Genomic DNA, 23438 nt, shown 5'->3' with positions numbered 1-23438 from the left:
CGCAGTAAGCAGTTCCTTTGGGCGCTTATCTGTAGCTGATTCCAACTATATATACTAGCATGTAGTAATACCCTAAAAAGCAGCGTCGCAGTAAGGCCAAAAAATCTGGCAACCGACCGTATAGCGCGTGTCGTGTCTAGGCCTGCAAATGGGGTGGGTGTAAATAAATATTTTAGATGAGTTTAAGAAATGGTTTTGTTTTGGTGGGTTGTGATGGGTTTTAATTATTAATGGGTTGGGTTGGGTGAGTTTATTTTATATTGCGGGTCAAAATGGTTGATACCCATGGGTATATATGGATTTGTATATATGAGTTTCCATGGGTATTCACCAATCAGACTACCACCCTAATCAGTACCATTTTATTTCAGGTTTAGAGAAGTCTTTGATTTCTTTAGTCACACACAACACACTATACTATACCATTTTATCAGTACCATTTTATTTGAAAATGTGACCAACTATAAAGTTGGCAAGTTGCATAACTTTTTGAGATCTACAAATTCTATTTTAATAGTTTCTACATTCGAGACTGTTTACAAAATTTGAATTTTAAATTTGAAAACTTCATACGAAATTTTCAATGATAAGATGATTTCAAATAAAAAGTTGATAATTACAAAGTTTCATTACATTTCAAGACCTACAACTTTTATTTTGGTGGTTTTCCATCCGAGGTAGTTTGAAAAATTCAAATTTCAAAATTCAAACATAGTTTTGCATGACAAGATGATTTCAAACCAAAACATTGTCAACTACAAAGTTTCATAACTCTTCAATACCTACAACTTTCATGTTGGTGGTTTTTTCTTTCGAGGTTGTTTTCAAAATTCAAATTTTAAAATTTTTAAATTCAGACATAGTTTTCGTTGACAATATGACTTCAAATGAAAAAGTTGTCAACTACAAACTTCTATAACTTTTCAAGATCTACAAAGTTTATTTTGATTGTTTGATCATTTATTCATCTTACATGATAGTTCTAACAATATGCACAAATTCTATACATATCTCTCGTAGTTTCATAAACTATGAGAGATATAGGTTTTATGAACAAATTTATTTTTTAGTTTATCATATGAAGAAATGTTCAAAATATAAAATGTAGATCATTTTATATTTAGCTTGACGTGAGACAATAAGCTAAACTCATGGATTTTTCATGAGTTTCCACCCAATTAGGGCTTGTTCGTTTGCTCTCAATCCATGTGGATTGGGTGGGATTAAGTGGGTTTCAATCCCGAACAAGTCAAAATCTTTCATATTTTTTTCCAATCCCATCCAATCCAGATGCGATAGGAATAACCGAACAAGCCTTTACGGGTTGGTTTGGGATCAATAATGTTATTGGATGGGTTGGGTTTAACTTCCTTCTATTATTTTTGGTTAGGTGTGGGATGGATATCAAAGTAATTAGATTTGGGTATGGGTCGGAGTAGATTGAATTTTTTGCCATTAGCAGGCCTAGTCGTGTCTCGTCGAGTTTGGCCCACGATCAGCCGGGTTGTCAGTCACGATTACAGTTGGCTTTTCTACAGTCAGGACCAGCGATAACATGGCTGTGTTCACAGCTGCGAGTCTGCGACGACATTTTACGGTTCTGCTATCAGAGTATCAGTTGGTACATCTATAACGGTAGCACATGTACTATGGAGCGTCGATAATTTTACAAAGGCCATTTTCTTCTAAAGTTCCTATTATTATACAACAGAGGTACAGTATGCCATACACCAATGAGCGGAAAGAACAGGAAGGGCGTTAACTTTCTGATGGTAAAAGTAGAACAAAAAACATATGGAACCGGGGGTGGGGGTGTGGGCAGCTGTATGAACCGAGATGGGATCAATAATTGTTTAAACATGAGCAAGGCGCCAGCGACCAAAATGTATGAACGAACTGACAGCCCCTGTTATCCTGTACCTCGTGTTGTCTAGCAAGCAAAATTGTTTGCCAGTACCCGAACCCTTCGGGAGGGGATTTGAAATTTGGCAAGAATGTCGATGAGCATTCATAAATGATCCTCAGCAGAAACTGCATTTCCGTAGCAAGTGTCGTCATAAGGTTAAATATGAAAAGGAATGCGTAGTCATTGACATTAGTAAATAGAAAAATATAATTGAAAAATGGGTTTGGAATGAAATCAATACCTTCAGTAACCAAAGTTGGAAGAGGTATCAGATAACTTCACAAGATACAGCAGCTATTATTATTGTCCCTGAAAAATGTACAGTTTTTACCGGTATGATTAAAAATGTGCAGATCAATGTTTCTTTATGCAATTGCTAATATGGTCATCGTATGATTGTCAGATGAGATGAAATATTAGACGAATTATATGTCAACGTTACTCCTTAGCACCCTCTTGGCTAGCTACTAATCAGCTACACAAGTTTGATGAGTCACAAATTTCATTACAAATAATAAAAGATTCGTTAAAAAAGTTAAGCAAACTGTCAAACAAAAAGCACAAGCATACTTCTTTGGATCTTGATACTGTGTTAATGACTCCAGGAATTGGTTCCAAAACGGTCCAGTCTCCTGAAGACTAACATTCTCTGGTCCCCCAAGGTAAGCCTGGACAATGAATTCGTAGCTTTGCTCCCTGAAAAAGAATGTGTCGACTCGTAGTAAATTTCAGATATGTACCAAGGTGAATGTAGATTTTCAGAAGATTCAGTCATACAGCTAACCTTCCTTCGTACTGAGACAACCATGCCAAGTACGATGCACCAAAGTACATTGATGCAAAAGGATTGTAGAGATCATCCACAGAGATCAGTGTATATGCCCTGTAGCCACAATCCCTGTGCATTCAAAAGGGAACTGCGGGTAATTGTCCATAGAAATTACGAACATACAATAAAAACCAGTGCAGTGGCACTTTTGTTTCAAATACCCAACCAAGTATTCCACACGATTAGTTAATTATTTTGTTAATCTGCTGAATAACACTATTATCTGACTTTTGAACTTATGGAAAGAAATCTTATATGAAACAATATACTTCGATCACTGCACACATACTTATGGGATTATATATGAATAGAACTGAAGTTCAACTACTTATGACACGTGACAGCGAAACACTATGATGCTGCACGCATACTTAACAAAGGAAATGAGGGCTAGTACTGCAGACGTGAGTATCTAGTTTGTTGGGGTGATTGGATGAACAATGCCATTCAAAATGAGAAGCTCCTAATGAAATCCAAGTTATCTGACCATAATTTTTTAGATGGAAAAGTACCATTCAAATGAGAAGTTCCTACTGAAATCAAAACTACATCACCATAATTTTTAGAATATCACAACTTCATGGCTAGTGAAAGTGTACATTAAGCACAGTATCACACCATCACACTTGCCTGGAAAGCCATACAGCAGTAGGGTAGTCTATTCCCATCAATCCAGTCCGGGTACTTACTCCATGAACAAAGCGCATACTGCAAACCTCTGCAAGTGCTGCGAGAGCTTCCTGTGCAGATTTCGATAGAAAATAGAGAATTTAATGTGTGTTAGTTTCCAATACAGGAGTCCAGAAAACTGACTATAAGAAGTTCAAACAATATATTTACTGTTATAGGGACAAAGTGTTCTAAAAAAACAGTCGCTGTTATTTGATCGGTAATTCCACCTGTAGTTTTTTATAAATTGATTCCTATCTCGGGATTTTTGAACTCAAATTAATTTTGTTCATCAGTTTTACAGGAGATACAAGGTAAGGTGATTGACATGCGCATATAGGATTAAGGAAATTTGTATAATTATAGGATAAACAAATAAAGGAGATATTCTAGCAAATAACAACCAAATGCATCAGTATACAATAATGTTGCATGAACTGCATTGGGGTGTAAGTGAATTGCCCATTTCTTCGGTTGAATTAGTAGCTACATGCAACTCAATATTGTTAGTAGTGCTGCAACTTGGGCCTTGCCGTGCCGGCCCGGCACGAGCCCGTCGTGCTTCGGGCCTCAGTTAGTCGGGCCTAGCAAGCACGAAATAGAATCGGGTCGTGCCTTACCGGGCCTGATGAGTAGAAATAAGGCCCAGCACGGCCCTAAAACACAACGGGCTTCCGCCGGGCCGTGCTGGCCCAGGCACGGCACACATCGCATCGGCCTCTGCATCTCGGTCGCCGTGGCCCGCGGGGAGATCAGGAGATGGCCGCTGGGAAGATGGCCACTAGGCTGACGGCCTGACGCTTGGGGAGATGGCCGCTGGGCGCCAGGGAGATCCGGAGATGGTCGCTGGGCGCCTGCCTGGGCGTGCGCGCCTGCGCGGTGCGCTCTGCGCATCGTGGCGTGGGCGCCGAGCGCAGTCGGGCACCTGAGCTGAGACAGGCGTATCTCGCGGAGGATCCCCGACGACGGTTGGCTGGGATCACATGATGTCCGGCGCAGGGGCGGGCAGATAGGCAGGTAGCAGCACACTATGCATGTGCATGCATGCATAAGCATGCGCCGCTGCTTTCCTGAGCAACAGCAACAGCCGTCTCCTCTGATCCTCCTTTGCCTGCATGCCCCCACGCGTGGAAATTCGAATGCGCAGAGCCCAGGCACCGCGGCTCCGTGTCGGCGGCGTTGCCCAGCGGTCTGCCTCCGCCTCCGCTTCCCTGTAGCACGCCGCGCCTGGAAATATTCACCGAGAGCCGTCGGCGCCGCCACAGGAACCGAGCAGTCGCTCAACCCTAACCCTAACCAAGAGTCGCCGCCAATAAATATCGCGCCAATAAAAATCGTGCCGGGCTGGCCCGAGCACGGCCCACGAAGGCGTGCCGGGCTAGTTGGGCCGTCGGGCCACCAGCCGAAGCACGGCCCAGCCCGTCTAACGTGTCGTGCTAGCCCGATTTTTCCTAATTCGTGCTGGGCCAAGCTACGTGCCTTCCATTTCGTGCCGGGCTCGTGCTGGCCCAGTAAGCACGGCCTAAACTTGCAGGACTAATTGTTAGAGTACCCATTTAGGGTTTTGGGGTTAGCCTCTTATAATTACAGTTATACCCCCGTATGATGGGCCAGACCCAACAACCTCAGTCTATTCATACATCTACCAACCCTGAGTTAGGGTTAGGGTTTCCCATACTCTCACTCTCCAACTTGGTATCGGAGCCTGATTTCTCTCTCTTCCCCTCCCTCCCATCCACAACCACCATCTTCCCCCAACCTTCAGTCTCTGGCCACCACCAGGCCGCCGTCCCCCGCGGGTCTCCCGCACGTCTGCACCCACGCTCAACCCTCTCTCTCCCCGCTTCTCCCCTGCCCAGCTGCTGCCGGCGCCGCAGTGGACGAGACCACGCTCGGCCACCCCTCAGTCATGGATGTCGCCGCTAGTCCTGCCCGCTCCCAGGTCGCGCTGCTACCGCCCCTTGGCCGCCGTCAGCACGACATGCCGCACTGGTCTCCACCGGCCGCGTAGATCCTCAGACGTAGCAGGACCCTCCTCCGCCGGCCACTCCGGATCCAGCGTCGGCGTGACTTCGCGTCCTGACATCGAGCTCCTCTGACGCCGTCGCACTTGCGAGCGCGTCCTCGACCCGACGCGGCTCTGCCCCTGCTCGCCAGCGGCCGCCCGCCCACTCCGCAGCGCTGCTCCGTTGACTTCCCCCCTCCAGGACCTCACCCCAGCTGCGATCCCTCGTCGGTCGCGCTCGTCGGTCCTCCAGCGCCCCTCATCTTCTTCCATGAACGACCAGCACACATACTTTCTCCCCGGCGCTGCTTTGCTCGCCCTGGCTGCGGGCACACGAACCACTGTCGTGACGGCCACGGGCCTCCTCCCCGGCGCCGGCTTGCTTGCCCCCACGGGCGCGGCGCACAGCTCGTATGCCGCCGCCTCTTCCCTGACGCTCGGGATCGCTATGCGCATCCTCCTCCACGACGACACGCTATGGCCTTCGATCATTGCCATGAGCCCTATCATTCGTGACTGCGTTGAGCTTCACCCTCATGCAGGCCGTCACGTGCCTAGACCACGTGTCTTCCCCCGTACTATGATTGCCTCCCTGGCGATCGAGCCCTTGTTGTCTCCCTCCCGTCCTAGTGGCTCTGTCGGAGTCCCTCCCTTGGCTCTCTCCTCGCACCTCATGGCTTCACCACCCTCTCCCTCTCCCACCGATTGGGTGTTCGACTCTGGAGCCTCCTTCCACACTACTCCCACCCTAGCTCGTTATTCCACTACCATCCACCCACACCCCTCACATCCTTCCTCTATCGTTGTGGGCAACGGCTCCACCCTGTCGATCACCTCAGTCGGTGCATCAGTTCTTCCAGGACCATTGTACCTTAACGACGTCCTTGTTGCTCCTGGTCTGACTCATCCCCTTCTCTCGGTTCGTTGCTTCACTAGTGACAACCACTGTTCTATAGAGTTCGATCCTGGGTAGAGGCGGAGCGCCCGTTATGGCCATGTATGGCTCACGCCATACCTTGTTTCGGCCAAACAACATATCAGATGAGATATCACCACCCACTAATCGATTAGTCATCTCCACCGTCGTCGCAGACTCACAGCCATCGTATCATCGTACGCACAATCATGGACTTGCGGTCTTCACTCGCCCGCTTTGCCTGCTCCGGCGACTGGCGCTCTCCAGCTCCTGTGCGGCCGTGCTATGGAGGAGTACGCGGCCATGTTGGCCAACCGCACCTGGGACCTGGTGCCGCGTCCACCAGACACCAACGTGGTCATCGGCAAGTGGCTCTTTCGCCACAAGCTAACCTCGGACGGCTCCCTCGACCGCTATGGATCCTTTGGGGCTTCACCCAACGCCCCGGAGTGGACTACGACGAGACCTTCAGCCCCGTCGTCAAGTTTGCCACCGTTCGAGTCGTCCTCTCCCTCGCTCTCTCCCGGGACTGGGCGACCTATCAACTCGACGTCAAGAATATCTTCCTCTACGACACTTTACGGAGACTGTCTACTGCAGCCAGCCCACTGTCTTCGTCGACGCCGCTCGTCCGGATCTAGTCTACCGACTGAACTGTCCATGTACGACCTCAAGCAAGCGCCGCGGGCATGGTACAGTCGCTTCGCCTCATACTTGGCCTCCATCGCTTCGTCGAGGCCAAATCGGACACATCCCTCTTCATCTACCGGCGGGGCGATGACACCATCTACCTCCTGCTCTACGTCGACAACATGCTCACGACATCCACCGCTGACCTTCTACAGTGCACGATCATCGCCCTTCAACGGGAGTTCGTGATGAAAGACCTGGGGCCCCTTCACCACTTCCTTGGCATCACCGTCGAGCGTCGGTCTCAAGGTCTCTTCCTCCACCAGCGCCAGTACACCACTAACATCCTAGAGCGGGCTGGCATGTCCGACTGCAAGCCATGCTCCACGCTTGTCGACACTCATGCGAAGATCTCTGAGGACGACGGGGCCCCGGTCGCCGACGCAATGTCCTACCGGAGCCTGACCAGCGTCCTCCAGTACCTGACCTTCTCCAGTCCTGACATCGCCTACGTCGTCCAACAGGTGTCCTGCTTAAGCACACCATGCGGGAGCCCCATCTCACCGCTCTCAAGCGGATCCTGCGCTACCTCCACGGCTCCATCGACTATGACCTTCTACTCCGACCCTCCCCGACGTCAGAGCTCATGGTCTACACCAATGCTGACTGGGTTGGCTGTCCCGACACGCGTCGGTCCACTTCCGGTTATGTCGTGTTCTTGGGCGCCAACCTTGTCTCCTGGGCCGCTGAAAGGGAAATGGCCTCAACATTTCCTATAATCGATTTTGGTGTTTGACGTCCATCACAAACCATATGGACTAACTGGTTTGCCTAGTTGGTATTTTTCTCAGGTGCATAAAGTTCAACATAAACATACAAAGAAAATGACTTGAGGGAATTCTACGAAGTTTGGAGCATACAGGATTTGGCGCAGCCAGTGGCGCACCGGACACTGTCCGGTGCCCACGCTGCAGCTCTCCACGAACTGGCCGCTCTCGGGTTTTCTCAGGTCGCATCCGCTATAATTCACTGAACTGTCTGGTGTGCCACCGGACTGTCCGATGAGCCAACGGAGCAACAGTCAACTGACTGCAGAGCAGTCGACAGAGCAGAAGTCAGACTGCAAAGTCAGAACGCACCGTACTGTCCGGTGTGCCACCAGACGAAGCCACCGGACTGTCCGGTGCCGCAAGAGGATAGAAGACTTCAACGGTCAACAGCTCCAAACCCCAATGGTCGGCTGACGTGGCACTCACCGGACAGTGAACAGTGCGGTGTCTGGTGCACCACCGGACTGTCCGGTGTACCCATCGACAGCAATGTCAGCCAACGGCTAAGAAGTAGTTGGAGGCTATAAATACCCCAACTACCTCCATTCAAGCTATCCAAGCTTCTCACTCTTCTCATTCAATACAAGAGCAAAGAATACACTCCAAAGACACAATCAAAGCATTCAATCCTCTCCAAGCTCCAAAATCAAATCAAGTGCTTAGTGACTTAGGAGAGGGTGTTTTGTGTTTCTTTTGTTGCTCTTGTTGCTTGGATTGCTTTCTTCTTCTCACTCTAAACTTCTCAAGTGTTTTGTAAAGCAAGCGAGAGACACTTACTTGTGTGGTGATCCTTGCGGGGTCTTAGTGTCAAAGAAGCACTCAACCGGTCTAAGTGACCGATTGAGAGAGGGAAAGGGTTGGAATAGACCCGGCCTTTGTGGCATACTCAACGGGGAGTAGGTTCTTTGGAACCGAACCTCGGGAAATAAATTACCGCGTTCATTTGTGTTGATCTTCATCACTCGATTTGTTTCTTCCATCTCCTCTCTCTAAAGTTCCCTTGCTCATATTATTTTGAGTTTGCTCTCAAAGTTATCCTCATTGATTGAGCAACTCATAGCAAGAGGAACTATCTACCGCACTCCAAATTCAAGATTATTTATTTCTAACCCTAACCCCGGGTGAAGTGCGTGTTCAAATTTTATAAATTTCAGGTTTCGTCTATTCACCCCCCCTCTAGGCGATTTTCAGCCGCCAAGCGGCAGCCCGTCGTCTCCTGCTCCAGCGCGGAGGCCGAGTACTGCGTTGTGGCCAACGACGTAGCAGAGGCCCCTTCAGTGCGCCACCCTCGTCTACTGCGGGATAGAGTTGAGACCGCGGGGGTGTTAGAGTGCCTGTTTAGGGTTTTGGGGTTAGCCCCTTGTAATTATAGTTATACCCCTGTGTAATGGGCCAGGCTCAACAACCTAAGTCTATTAATACATCTCTCAACCCTGAGTTAGGGTTAGGGTTTCCCATATTCTCACTCTCCAACTGATATAATATTGAAGACAGGTCTCGAGTTCAAATCCTGGTTAGCGTAGTTAAATAAAATAATTATCACTAACTTTTATTCTATGTTTGAAACCTGAGGAAGCCTCTACGCGAAGGGAAGTGTTCAAGTATAAGTGAATTGTCCACCTCTTCACATCAGCTTAAACTTTTGGGTTAAAATGATTTGTGCATGTAAATCAATAAATTGGATACTCATGCTTGAATATTATAAATTTAGGCCTTCAATTAAAAACAATCCAAATAAAAAGAAAAAACTTACGAGCTAAAATGGTTTGGTTGCAAAAACATGTCCATGCTTCACTACATTACAAATTACAACAAATGAAACATGCTATAACTATAAGAGGTGGTATCTTTTATAGAATTCGATATACAACACACTATCTGCTAAAACTGCCTGCAATGGCTTATCAATCAGAAACTTACTGGTTTTACTCCTCTTGTGCTCAAATGGCGTGATATGATTATTTCGGCAACAGCCTGAAACCATAATTCAAAATTGGACAAGTCTGTGACAAAGGGAAACTTAAGTATTGGTAGCAAATTGAACCGTGGGATAATATATGTAGTGTTCCTCTTGAATAAGCAATGGATAATGGCACTTATATAAACATTAAAAGATGCTCCTCTGAAGACTATTTGGTTATGGCACTTGGAGTCACATGATAGTGAAGTATATAGCAAGCAAATGTTGAGGTTTTTCTGTTTTTAGCTTTTTTAGAACAGGAAATAAACTATTCTTATCAAAGATTCATAATAAAAGTGAGCAAAAATCTACTACTGCCTACTGGACAAATGTGCCTATGTTGTAATATGAGCTAGGCAAAGCCATACAATATGTTCTGTTACACGACATCCATATTAGGCTTGGCAACGGGGAAAATTCCTAGGGGAAATGTCTCTCCATACTCGTCCCATTTATTTAGAAAAAAAAACTCCATCTCTGTCCCCGCTCCCTGTCACAGGGATGGAATTTTTGCCATACCTGACGCCGACAGGGATCGGGGACCCGACAAGATTCCCATACCTAACTTGTACAACATAATAATAGACCAACTCAAATTTACATGATCATTGTATATGAGTATACGAAATCAGTGATATATGCAATCATAACATCAAATAAAACAACAAAAATAGTGTTGAATATATGGCTTTGAACAAATAGAACTACAAAAACATTATTGAACAATGTAATCAAAAGAAACTGGGGGGAATGTGTGTACAAGCACAAGGCTGTAACTCTATGCAAAAACATATGATATTTATACAAGAACATATATTACTCAAGATTTTAGACATAAGCAGATAAGTTATTGCAAATATTTATAATCCTATTTACCTTCACCTCAACGCGAGAAAGGTAAGGCCTGTTCTTTGCATCATGGGAGAATCGTACATTTCCACGTCTCTCACCAGATTTTATCCACTCCTTATACACATCAGGATGTTTCCACATTGCATCCATATCAGCCTCTGATACCTTGGAATCCCAATATATCAACTGTGATTCTGAGTCAAAAATCATGTCAAGTTATAAGCTGTTTTTTTAAGTGGGGAGAAGGTCTATGTCCTTATGTTTTGCACATAACTATAAATACCACGTGCATCTCAGACAAGAAAATATAGAAACATAAATAGCAACAAAGCAAAATCTAACCTGTGCTTGACAGTTTTTCTTGGTCAGGAGCGAGGTCATGGCAAATTTCTGGTTGTCTGCAAAAAAATAGTGAGCGATAGTATGTCAACTGGGGCAAACTTTCAAAGGCAGAAGATGAATGTGCACAGATGAAGATGAGGTTTAAATTCAAACTTGAAACAAACGCATAGCTTTATCTGCAAAAGAGGCATCTGGACTTTTGCTGTGTAGTTTCTATTGTGTTGACCTTAAGGAATATGTTATATGTAATGAGATGTAGGCAGCTTTATGGCCATAAAGGAAGATTTCAGATTATATAAAGTCCAGCAGAATGGAGCTCAAGTTCTGAATATGTTAGTAGTCACCATACAGTCATTGCAAAACAGCAAAAGTACATGTTGCTACTTACAAAACTGCTTAGTTCATTTCATTAATACTTTAGCATGTCAGATGAACAGAAACGATCTTGACGTATAGTTATTTAGCAGCATTAAGGTTTAAGTGCAATTGTTTTTAATGAACTCAAATATTATAGTAATTTGAACTTGGACGAATCCAACTGAACTCTTAATTCTTAAACCCTTTCAGCCATGTCAGGTTTGGCTTAGGTCCTAGGCACCCGACTATGTTAAATGATTGAGGGATCTTCTCCTAACTTAAGTTTACTAATCTTGTAATAAATCAAGCACTGTAAAACAGGTATCCTATATGCCACAAGTGCTAAGAGAAATAAAATTAGTTAAGGAACATTACTGAAAACTGTAAGAAAGTTAGATACGTGATATAAAATAAAATATTAAGAAAGAAACCTTATAGACAACAGGTTCTCTTTCACATAAAGATAACGCTGGAAGATGGGGGAAGTTGATTTGTGAGCAGCCTTCTTTTTGCCGCCTTTATATGCTCTAACAACAAATTCTTCAGTTCTTTGTCTGCAGCATTTTGTAATATAATTGTATTAACTGCTGAAATATCAAAGATGATAATATGAGTAAAACATATAGTGCCAAGTAAAAATACATACCTGTCATCACAAGAGAAGAGCCATTTTGCATAAGCAGCACCAAAATAGACATTCACAAGAGGCCAGTACAGCAAATTAGTATTATCTTCAATGTCATAACTCTTGTAACCTAGTTCCCTTAAAAACAAGGAAAATGATAAGTTTAGCTTCAGAACATAGAAGACAGAGATTGTTGCTAGATTGTGCTAATAAGGTTTCATGATTACCTTCCAAGCCATTGAGCAACTTCAGGTGCCACCTGCAGTATGCCAACCTTGGTTTCTTTAGTCTTGCGATCATAGGTATCTACAAAGAGTCTCCTTCCACTTGCAATTTCAGCAAGTGCTCCTATCATATACTGCACGGGAAGAAAGGCCATATTCAGCAAATCCACAGTGATGCATACCAGTAACAAGATTGCTGAACATATGACCACTTTGTCTCACGTCATTCATTTAGTATCTCCAGACTCTAGAGAACCATCACAGCGAATGTGTCATGACAATAAGTGTTGGGATTAAGGTTACGGAGGTAATACGAGTGGTAAGTTCGATGTCTGTCCTAGGGTTAGGGCTGTTGTCTGGAAGAGACGCCGTACCGTGGTGAACAGTAGGCACAGGTGAATGGCACCGTGGATGGACAGTACCTCGGATGAAGAGTACATGGTGAACAGTAGCTGCGTTGGAGGAAGCACGGTCAAGTTACTTACCTGCTTAATCTTTCATTGATTGGAGGACTATATTTATAGGGCTGAGATAGCAGCCGACCTTATCGAATACTACCTCCGTTCTCGAATATTTGTCGCTCGCTAGTTCATTTTTTAACTAAAACGCGAGAAATAAAAAAGAACGGAGGGAGTATCTTAACAAACCAAATCCTTATCTATCTAAACAAACTCCGTATCCATCTAACCAAACTCTACTTATCCAATAAGTTAACATGCAGTTGTACTCACTGATGGACGTGAGATCACAGAGAAAAAAGGGAAGTGCAACTACTTGTTGAACATGGAGAAATAGAGCTAATACTGCATACCGGGTCTAGCTGCGATTTGAAATGTCTATGGACGGTAATTGCCGCCACTGCCTGAAAGAACCAATGGATGTACACAAGAATCAGTTCAAAGCCACAGTTGCGTAAAAACAGACAGAACTTAGAATATAGAAGAACCTTTACTGTTTATTTTCATAGCTTAGCGCCTTAGCAAACTTAATTCAAATAGCTTTGTAACAAATACTCCTAACCGGTGATTTACTCGGTAACCACTTTGTTAAATATAGTATTGATAATTTCTTTATGTTAGGCAAACTTTAGTGAAATTTTGGTGGCTTAGACTTGAAAAGTTGAAAAGGCGGAATTGCACGTTGGGAAGTGGTGATTTACTTGACAGGTTTCAATAGGATTCCAATATTCTAGAACTATTGCTATCAATATCATGGAGTTCAACAGACTCCTCACCATCATTTCAGTTTGTGTGAGATATGCTTCACCATCAGGGTCCCGTGACAGGTGAACTTTCTGTCCTTGCTCTTCCCCAGCATCATTCCACTCTTTACTTACAACAGGATCCTGCCACATCAATCTCATATCCTCTGGATCCAAGCAATCGTCCCAGTATTTGAAGCTTACAGCCATTTTATATTGATCAGTAGTTCTTTGTTTTCGTCGCTGTTGGGAAGAAAAAAAACAGAAAAGGGAATGAAATTTAGATGAGATATGATATATTACTTTATTTAGGCAAAGTGAAACAGCTAAGCTCCATGCCCCAATCTGCATTATTTTCTGGACATGGTGAAAAAAGGTTCTCATATGTTCAGCAAGAAACTGTGCTGTGGTATATATTTTGCATAAAGTTGGTGCCAAGTTGTACATAAAAAGAATATCCAATCATTTCATCAAAGATATCCTGAGCAATCACGTTTGTTCAGAAAGAAAAAAAAACATGCATTCACTTGCAGATGAAAACACTTGTTGGTATCATCCGACAAACATGTAAGCATAACATGAAACCGATCAATTAGCATTTAGGAAAACAGAGACACAGTAGAACCGCAAATGATACCAAAATTTGAACTCGCCGTTATGGAATAAAAACATGCAGAGGCACACAGGAACATGAACAGCCAAAGCAAGCGGCGCTACACGCTAAATTTGGGCTACCTATGCAAAGACAAAAAGCTAGAGCTAGCTACGGTATCCTGGTCAGCCCCCCGAGTTTGAATTGGTGATCTAATTGGCCAAAACAAAAGGACTCACATGCACGGTTTACCTCGTAATCAATGACTCGGATCACAAGAGAACATTCGGCACCAAAATTTCCCGCAGAGACGCAGGGCCCCAATCCAGCACATACGCACGCACAACGCGACAGTATTACCCAAAAACAACCACTGAAACTACGAGAACCTCACGGCAGCGCGAATGGAGCAGACAGCCAATGACAGCATCACACCCCCGCGGTACCTGCCGTTCTTCAGCGTCGCGCACACGCTGAGGCCGAACAGTGAGACCACCAGAACGTCAGCGGCATGCTGCTTTGGCACTGGCGCCGCCGAATAAAAGGAACGTGCAGGCAGCACGCAGCAAGCATCGCCTGCTACAGCGCGCCTCGCGATCTGATGTGCCCGGGGGAAAAAAAGGTGAAAATGGCAGGGGATTCGAACATGCACCTCGCTCCCTCTCTCGCCGGAGGAACGACGAAGCGAACGGGAAATGGAAATGAAATAGAGGCGACGCCGGCGCCGCGAATCGAGCTCACCGGTGCGCAGCGCAGGCCCGCGGGGTCGGGAGGCGGTTGGGGAGCCCGCGCCTCGGGTGCCTCCGGGAGCTCGGATTCGACGGGGATTCGGGAGGCGCGACGGAGACGGTTTGGTGGTGGGGTGGTGAATCGCTCGCTGAATTGGAAGTAGGGGGGAGGATGGGTGGCGAGCGGGACATGACATTTAAACGTGGGGACGGGAGACGGGGACACGTGGCGGGCAGGAGCGGTTCCGCGCGCACTGCCGGTGGCCGGTGGGCGGTGGCGGTGGGTGCCTGTGTTTCTGGGGGGGGGGGGGGGGGGGGGGGAGAATGGGGCGCAGCGCAGCGCAACCGCTTGCCTTCGGATGGAAGCGAAGGCGTTGTTGGGCCATCCGATCGCTCCAGTGGTAGTGGTGATCACTTGGACCGCACCGGCTGTCACGTCCAAGCGACGTTGGATCCTCCACAGCTGAAACATCAACAAAAGCGTGGCCCTGCGGTGCTGGTGCTGCATTGGCGGTATGCGCCAGAGGCCAGACTTGCACGGCGCCTGTCTCAGCGGCACAAAGTCGTCATGCCCTTCGCATGTGCAGCGTAGCTTCCCTTTGTAGCTTGGCAACATACATGTTGTTCGTTGGAGGCTGCAACGATAGATCTCATCCTAACTTCCTAAGATGTCTCGAGCAACTTATTCATCATCTCTTATTCTATCTTCTATTTCAAATTTATCTATACGCACAGTGCAATTTATTGTATAAAATAGTGTTTTACACGACCATATACGCGATCTGCTGCAGACCGTCAATAACGGTTTTTAGGAAATGTTTTGGGACATCTTCACTTCACGAAAACCAACTCAGCTTCATAGACTCAAGTTAAACTATACCAACTTCACCAACTCTGCTTTAAAAAAATGTGAAGTTTTCTCTAACTTCACAAAAACATGAAGTACTTCATTAATGGATAATTTCAACTTCACTCATAAAGTTGGGATAAAATTACCCATATTTACCATTTGTTACATACAAATGAATCTGTTGGTGCCTTTTTGGGGCGTCAATCACTCAATACAAACCGTGGCGGTGCTCTCTGCACAGGCGCAGACGGTCCGCGACCTGGAACAGGGGCCTGGGTTCCCTGCCTGACGGTCGGACGGTCCGCGCCCTGGGGCCGGACGGTCCGCGCGTGCGCAGGGGGCGGCGAAGGTCGTCGGCGACGCCTGGATCTCGCTCCCGGGAGGGACCCCGTCAGGGAGGAGAGATCCTAGGTGATGTCTAGGCTCGGCAGGCCGACCTAGACTCCTCTAATCGACGTAGAGCCGAAGAGAAGCGGAGAATTTGGGGATTGGAATACTAAACTAGAGCTAAACTAGAGCTACTTCTAATGCATAAGGTAAAAACGAGAAATAGACTTGAGTTAATCGATTGTTGGGGGTTTAATCGGTCGTAGCCCTTCATCTATATAAAGGGGGAGGTCTGGATCCGCTTCAAACTGATTTCCGAGTTAATCCCGTGGTTTTAGGAAACAAATCCCGCGAGAAACTAGGAACCCTAACTGACTCTGCGCACGCGCGGACCGTCCGCGACACCACCGCGGACTGTCCGGACCGCGGACCGTCCGGCCTAAGGGTCGGACCGTCCGCGAGACACTTTTGGTCTCCAACATATGCCCCCCTGCCTTTTGGTGAAGGTTGACGAACCAAAAGCATATGAACTAAACCTGATGTAAGTCATCGGCTTTTCAACATGGAGATCATTCAATAAAGCACCAATGTATAAAGGTCGTTTCAGATTGTATTCTTCTCGGCCATGACCACTTGGTCAATGGTTCAAAAGGAATAGAATGGAGGTGCCCCCCAGTCTAGATAGACAAAGGGACTATATATATACCATAGATTCATCATCGTATCATTCCATGTTTGAATAGGATAATATACCAACGATGAGTAAACAGGTGGAAAGTACCCTGGTCTCATAGGATGAATATGCGATGCTTGTTGTGTCGCCTTTTGGGCCGTTTTGTTTACCCGTTTTGTTTTAGCAGGTGACCGAGGTTTCTTCGTTGACCGATCACGTAGAACAGTCTTCTTGCTAGAATTCTTGGAGAGCAACTGATCAAAAGTAGAGTCAGTTTTGATGAGCCGACCATATGTGCTATGCTGTTGCGTCTCTTTCCCTTTTAAGACTTTGTGTGGAGGCTGACGCCTTTGGCCATAGGCGGATTGTCCGGCAGAGTTAGCCGAACCGTCTGTCTGAGCACCGGACCGTCCGCACGTAGGTGCCATACCGTCTGTGATGCTCAGGCCAGGCTGTCGTGCTTGGCTCATTAATTGTGCTTGCCCCCCGGTGCCTCCGGACTTTTTAGCCTTATCGTCCGGAGCCTTTCGAGCAATCTCCTTTTGCAATACATTTGACGTGCGAGGATCGTCAATGATGATGTCTTTGCTTTTGCTTTTATCGGCCATTTCGGGTCGAACTAAGACCTTTTCGCATGCGACATCTATTGTATTAACAGGAAATGGCTGTGTGTCCACTTGTATTTCCTAAAAAGCTCTAAAGTTGTAGGCTCAGTCGAGAGTATTAGCATCTCCAACGGCACTAATTTCGAAGAGAAAAAAATGACGACGGGAAGAATTTAGCTTCGTGTGATTACTAAGAAAAAACAACAATATTAATTAAAATATTTGCTACGTAACATGTCAATTAGCTTTGTGTGTATATATTCTGATCTGCTATGCGTGGACAACCAACCAACCATAAATTTGTTCTGCGCCAAAGTTGCGCGTGTGTACTTTCGTTAGAGGTGACCTTCGGTTGCACAATGCTTCCCAAGTGCTTTTGTTGAAGGTGATTGCCTGTGTGTTCTGCAGTAAAGTTCCACGCGCTCCCAGCTCATCTCTTACAGTCTTATGATCAGAGCCCAAACCCTAGATGACTACTTAGACTCTGTTTGATCCTCGCGGCTAACAATTAGCCAACAAATAATTAGTTAGCAACAATTAGTAAAAGTATGTTTAGAGTCTTTGCTAATAGATGTACTTTCTCTTTACACGATCTATTCGCAATATAAATGATTAATGGATAAACAGTTTGACAACCGTTTGGCTAGCTATTTATTAGCGAGTGTTTCGAAGCCAAAATGCTAAAATTAGTCAGTAAAGTGTTTTAGGTGGGACTATAGTATAGGAGCGACCGAGCAGCATCGATGTGGTCAAAGGTAGTAGCCGCATAGAGGCATACAGACGAATGGAAATTGATCTATTTTTCTTAATCGCAAGCCTGATGGTACCCCTCGTTGTCTTTACCGGAGTGGTTTGGAGTATATTAGCTAGAGCCCAGAGTCTGGGAGTTCCGTGTGGCGTGGCGTGGGGTAGGCGAAGCAGAACAGGCGGCACAAAAAAGCGCAGGCCCGACCCCAACGCAGCGGGATCGCACGGGCACCAGAGTACCAGACCGCCACCTACCCAAGCGGCCGGCGGGGCGCTGCATGCACAGTGCAGACCATTGTTTTTTTTTTCTCCTTTTAATTTCATTTCCTCTCTTTTGACGACGGAAACGAGGCACGATCACACGCTGAACGCTTCCGCCCCGCCGCCACCTTCCCCGCTCTCCTCCCTCCGCTCGCCTCCGCTTCCGTTCCGCGCCCTGCCCCCGGAAGGCAAGCAAAGCCCTCGCTACTTGCGGAGCGTCGTTGGTCAAACCCTAGCACACGTACGAGCAGGCCAGCCCCGCCCGCTCCCATTCCCAGGCCCTCATCCATGGCGGCGCTCTCCGTGCCCCTCCACGCCGCCGCCGGATCCCGCGCCGCCGCGGCCGACCCCGTCAAGGTATACCTGCTCGTAGCCCGTGCCCTCTCCGTCTCCCGCGTGCATGCTGGGTATTTCTCGTTTCTTCGATATCGTTGGCGATTCGCTTGCTGGAGCCTGGAGCAGCGCGCTCGTGCCTCGCGCGGGTGGTTTGCGGGTTCCTTTCGCGGGTTTTCATTGCCGCGCCTAGATTTGGTTCGTATAGTCGTATCCTAGTTCGTTGGCGGTTCGGTGGAGCTCTCGACCGTGTGCTTGGCCAAATCGCAATATGTTTTCCCTGTCGCTGGCTCGCGGCCCTGTGTGTGCCCCTCGGGACGGACGGGAGGACATCAGTTTTGTGTTCCATTGATTGCGGTGTCCTCACCCCTGATGCGGTGACGTGTGATTCCTAGCACATTGCAGGCGCCCCCCACTGATGCGACTTGGCTGATTTGTTGTAGGTTCCGTGCGTGAGGAGCACTGGTTCAGCCCATTTCGGCCGCGCCTTCCCCTCCGTCGCGGTCTCCTCTTTGGCGTAAGTGGTGCTTACTTTTGAGGCCCTAGTCCGTCCCTGTCAGCCTTGTAAGTGTAGTTTCAGACATTGGTACAGTCAGTCTGTCTAACATCTTGTGAATTGAAGTGCGAGGCACATCGAGCCGATGAGAGCGATAGCTACACAGGCGCCCCCTGCCGTGCCACGTAAGTAGCTGTTGTGCCCACCAACGAAACATTTCATGTGAACCGTGCAGCCTGCGGTGGATTTATAGTTTTGTTGTCCCTTTGTTTCTGTGTAGAATATTTGAGTGGCGAGAAGACAAAGATCGGCATCAACGGTGAGTTCTTTATGTACAATCCTAGGAACTAAATTGACGTGAATGAAAACTATCATATTGTAACCTGAATGTGACAGACCATCGACCACCTTTGGCCTTGCTGGTTGATGCGTTCTGTCTTCAGGCTTGGCTGGCCTTTCTCACTAATATCTGGTGTGCATTGCAACTGCACCACATGACATGAGATGTTATGTTTTAAGGTTTTACAAAGACAGTTTTTAGTTCCTGGTTGAGTATTTGTTGCACTAGCTAACTACATTTAGCAAATAGATCATTCTTGGCTTTCTGAGTTACTTTGCAGTTTGATGCAAGTATGAACCAGGTGAACTATATCAGATTCTATTTCTGATTTGCTCTTGCCCTCTTTTCTTGTTACTATAGGCTTTGGGCGGATTGGCAGGTTGGTCCTGCGAATTGCAACTAGCAGAGACGATATTGAAGTTGTGGCTGTGAATGACCCTTTCGTTGATGCTAAGTACATGGTAAGGTAGTTAAATTATTTTTTTGTTATAATATTTGAAATTTCAGATTCTGGACGTTTCATTTAACAACAATGAGCTAATTAAGAGTTCTTTTTGCATTTTCCTTCTGGTTATTTGAAAACTGCTCTACCTGAGCAGAGGTACACAGTTACGGCCCCAACTACAACACTGGATCAATTGAAATAATTATCTTTAATCTGACACAAACCATAGTTGCTGTTATCTCATTTATGTTATGTTTCATGTGCTTTCACTATGTTGCTCAAGTATGATATGTATGTGATGGCTTTACAAAACAGCTGCTATACTGATCATTCATGATGTTTTTATTTTTTTACAAAAGCATTGTTTTCTATTTTTCCATCTACCTTACAAATTTTGTAATGCAAGTGAATGCACATTATTAACTGGAACAATGCAGCTAATGTGAATCTAGCAGATTTTTTAATTCTACTATTACATTTTTTTACTTCACTGTTGATTTAACAACTGCCTATGTCTATGCATGAGGTTTGGTATTGTTTGTGTTTCTATGTTTGTTTCTATATAATCTTCCCCTTTCCAGGCCTATATGTTCAAGTATGACTCTACTCATGGCCCGTTTAAAGGTTCTATTTGTGTTGTGGATGATTCAACCCTGGAGATCAATGGGAAGAAGGTCACAATTACAAGCAAAAGGTAATGTTGATTGAGGTCACATCAGTATCTTATTTGCCTATTGTACATGACATTGTTATATTGCAGTTGTGCTAGTAAGCTTGGATTTGGTGAATACTTGTGGGTACATACCTCGTCCTGTGCTATGGATGAATTGTGCTTGAATTACTTGTAATCACTTGATAAATTCTTATTTCAGTCTGTTTTGAAGACACAAGTCAGCACAATGTATAACTTGCAAGCTTGCCATGCAGTATGCCAAATTTCTTTGATCTGTTACAATGTTCAGTATGTAGACATACAATGTTTGTAAACATTTTACTTATGCTATTTTTTGGAGCACAAGCATGACAGTTTTGTATTTCTGGAGTACTGCACCACTACCATCTTTTGTGCTTATTATAGTCATATAATGATTTGTTGTGTTTTGCATTACTATTTCTTGGTCTGCAGTTTTACAATTTTTTATTCTAAGAACTCACAGAATTTTGCTTCAACATTCCAGAGATCCTGCAGAGATTCCATGGGGTAACTTTGGGGCTGAATATGTTGTTGAATCTTCTGGTGTCTTTACAACGACTGATAAAGCATCAGCACACTTAAAGGTTTGTGTACCAGACTTCTAATTTCTAACAATGACATCTAATTGACTAACTACATATCTTTTCGTATCGAAAACATGTTGAGGTTTCTTTTGTTTGTTTACAGGGTGGTGCTAAGAAAGTGGTGATATCTGCACCATCAGCAGATGCTCCCATGTTTGTAGTTGGAGTTAATGAGAATAGCTATGATTCGAAGATGAATGTTGTTTCTAATGCAAGTTGCACCACCAACTGCCTTGCTCCACTTGCCAAGGTCATTTTGCTTATTGCTGTCTGTTTACCAGTGTCTAGTTTCTGCCAACAACGGTTCTTGATAATCAAAATAAACGGCTCTTGTACTTCATATTTTCTGCCTTTCCAAACCCTAATTTCTTAAACACGGTGTGCAGGTTGTACATGAGGAATTTGGCATCGTGGAGGGCCTTATGACAACTGTTCATGCCACAACAGGTTGGTTACTGGCTTTCATCCAGTGTCTACCTGTTAAGTCATTTGCCATTTTCATGCATTTTCAAAATAATTGTCATGAGCATGTTACTGTACCATGTCCAGCCACCCAGAAGACCGTTGATGGTCCTTCAATGAAGGATTGGAGAGGAGGACGTGGTGCTGGCCAAAACATAATTCCTAGCTCCACTGGTGCAGCAAAGGTAGCTGAAGCCAAAGGCACACCATGCGTATTTTAGACTCAAATTTTGCACTGACTGATTTCACTTTGTTGTCAGGCTGTTGGAAAAGTTCTGCCTGAGCTGAATGGAAAGCTCACTGGCATGGCCTTCCGAGTTCCAACACCAAATGTCTCTGTTGTGGACTTGACATGCCGGATTGAGAAAAACGCCTCCTATGATGATGTGAAAGCAGCCATCAAGTATGTAGAAGTACCTCACTTGTTGCTTCCGTATGGTTTTCAGCTTCCGGTTTGCTATTCTGATGAGTGAAAGCACAACCTCTTGATAAATTAGTAATCAGCAATTTGAAGGCTCACATAATGGTCGTAGCACTTCATACTTTGCAGCGCATGATTTACATAAACTAGAGATAGTTGCAGCATTTGTTAGATCTGGAGAGAGGTAGCAAAATATCTCGGTCCAACATCTTGCTCACTGTAGGCTGCACGATTGGACAGTAGGTAGCTCAATTGCATGCTCATGTTACTCTGGCCCCACTAGAAATTATGTGTGAACTTCATTTGAAGCGTGCTCTGCTGTGGTATTCCTAAGATTTGTGCAGAGAGCAACCATGCGCATATTACCAGCCATCCTACGGTGGATCTTATGCAGCATATCTTTTTTCCAGGGCGGCATCAGAGGGTGCACTCAAAGGTATTCTTGGCTACACAGACGAGGACGTTGTTTCCAATGATTTTGTTGGTGATTCTAGGTGACTACTTCAATCCAGTGACGTAACCTAATTTTGCCCTGTGGGGTGGGAAGGTAGCTGATCATTGCCTTCTGTATATCAGGTCAAGCATCTTTGATGCCAAGGCTGGTATCGGACTGAGCTCTTCTTTCATGAAGCTTGTGTCTTGGTATGACAACGAGTGGGGCTACAGGTAAGAGTTTGTTACCTATTTAATTGCATCATTTGTCGAAGTCAAACCTTCTACACACCTAAGGCCTTGTTCGGTTATTCCCAATACACATGGATTGGATGAGATTGGAAAAAATTCTTAAGAAATTTGACTTGTTTGGGATTCAAACCCATCCAATCCCACTCAATCCACATGGATTGAGAGCTAACCGAACAAGCCCTAAGACTGCATGCTCTTTGTTCGCTTTGACAGCAACCGGGTTCTGGATCTGATCGCCCACATGGCTCTCGTCAGTGCCGCCGCCAAGCTCTGATGTCCGTACTCGTTTCTCCAGTAGTAGCTTAGAAAAAAAGACTGCAATTTTGACGGCCATTTTCTGTTAGCTGTTGTTTGGAATAAGATCAAATGCTGGAACACTTCGAACTCGCGCGAGACTGGACTCAGATCCATGGCCTGTATTTTAGTTGTAGAAGTGGGCAAATTTGCACCGTAGTACCCTGGCATGGTTATATGCGGAATTGTTGATTGATGAGTCGTTGTACGGTTTGTCGACTTGATGATATGTTGATGTGGGAGCCCCTGAATGAGGCGGTATTAATGGAAATATAGGATGGCAATGGCAATCCGTCGACTTGCACCCTATTTTTCTTTGTTTGCACAAATCTGTCTGTTGCTCGAAAGTCGACAATAATATGCATAGAAATTAAGCTGAAGTTTTTGTACAGAAGATTTGGAAAATGGAACGCTCATGTGTTTTGCAGAGTCTCAAGAAAAAGAAGCATCACGAAACAGACATAGCAGGTAAAATTGAGCTAGTAGCCTCATTTGGAACAAATGCGACCCGGCGTAGTTCTTCTGCGCAGCCCGCGCGGCGTGTGTAGTTCGACTC

The 23438-nt window shown here is 45.6% G+C and overlaps 2 protein-coding genes across 4 annotated transcripts; one reads left to right on the top strand and one right to left on the bottom strand.

Annotated features, from left to right (window-relative positions):
* Positions 1-1580: 1580 nt before the first annotated feature.
* On the bottom strand, positions 1581-15003 carry LOC100381715 (uncharacterized). 3 transcript variants are annotated; one of them, XM_035967013.1, is made up of 15 exons: positions 14385-14497; positions 13380-13589; positions 12957-13007; positions 12520-12597; positions 12149-12279; positions 11943-12059; positions 11728-11850; positions 10940-10995; positions 10622-10791; positions 9706-9759; positions 3366-3475; positions 2691-2804; positions 2477-2602; positions 2148-2215; positions 1581-2031 (listed from the first exon to the last, which is right to left on the bottom strand). In XM_035967013.1, exons 2-14 carry the CDS (start codon positions 13554-13556, stop codon positions 2185-2187), a joined length of 1338 nt encoding a protein of 445 aa, XP_035822906.1. In that variant the 5' UTR covers positions 13557-13589; positions 14385-14497; the 3' UTR covers positions 1581-2031; positions 2148-2184. The 3 variants fall into 3 exon arrangements, with proteins under 3 accessions (XP_035822906.1, XP_020407220.1, NP_001169403.1); XM_020551631.2 differs by lacking the exons at positions 12520-12597; positions 14385-14497 and adding an exon at positions 14680-15003; NM_001175932.2 differs by lacking the exons at positions 12520-12597; positions 14385-14497 and adding an exon at positions 14591-14909 and having other exon boundaries at positions 1592-2031.
* Positions 15004-18179: 3176 nt separating this feature from the next.
* Positions 18180-23172, top strand: LOC100191900 (glyceraldehyde-3-phosphate dehydrogenase, cytosolic). Its single transcript, NM_001137324.1, has 14 exons — positions 18180-18486; positions 18906-18979; positions 19085-19143; positions 19239-19277; positions 19659-19759; positions 20325-20437; positions 20922-21021; positions 21125-21271; positions 21408-21468; positions 21571-21668; positions 21744-21886; positions 22315-22398; positions 22481-22570; positions 22802-23172. Exons 1-14 carry the CDS (start codon positions 18418-18420, stop codon positions 22860-22862), a joined length of 1239 nt encoding a protein of 412 aa, NP_001130796.1. The 5' UTR covers positions 18180-18417; the 3' UTR covers positions 22863-23172.
* The last annotated feature ends 266 nt before the right edge of the window (positions 23173-23438 follow it).

The sequence above is a fragment of the Zea mays genome, chromosome 4 (genome assembly GCF_902167145.1).
Source record: "Zea mays cultivar B73 chromosome 4, Zm-B73-REFERENCE-NAM-5.0, whole genome shotgun sequence".
In the NCBI taxonomy this organism is placed as follows: Eukaryota; Viridiplantae; Streptophyta; class Magnoliopsida; order Poales; family Poaceae; genus Zea; species Zea mays.
This window is presented reverse-complemented; position numbering and strand designations above follow the sequence as displayed.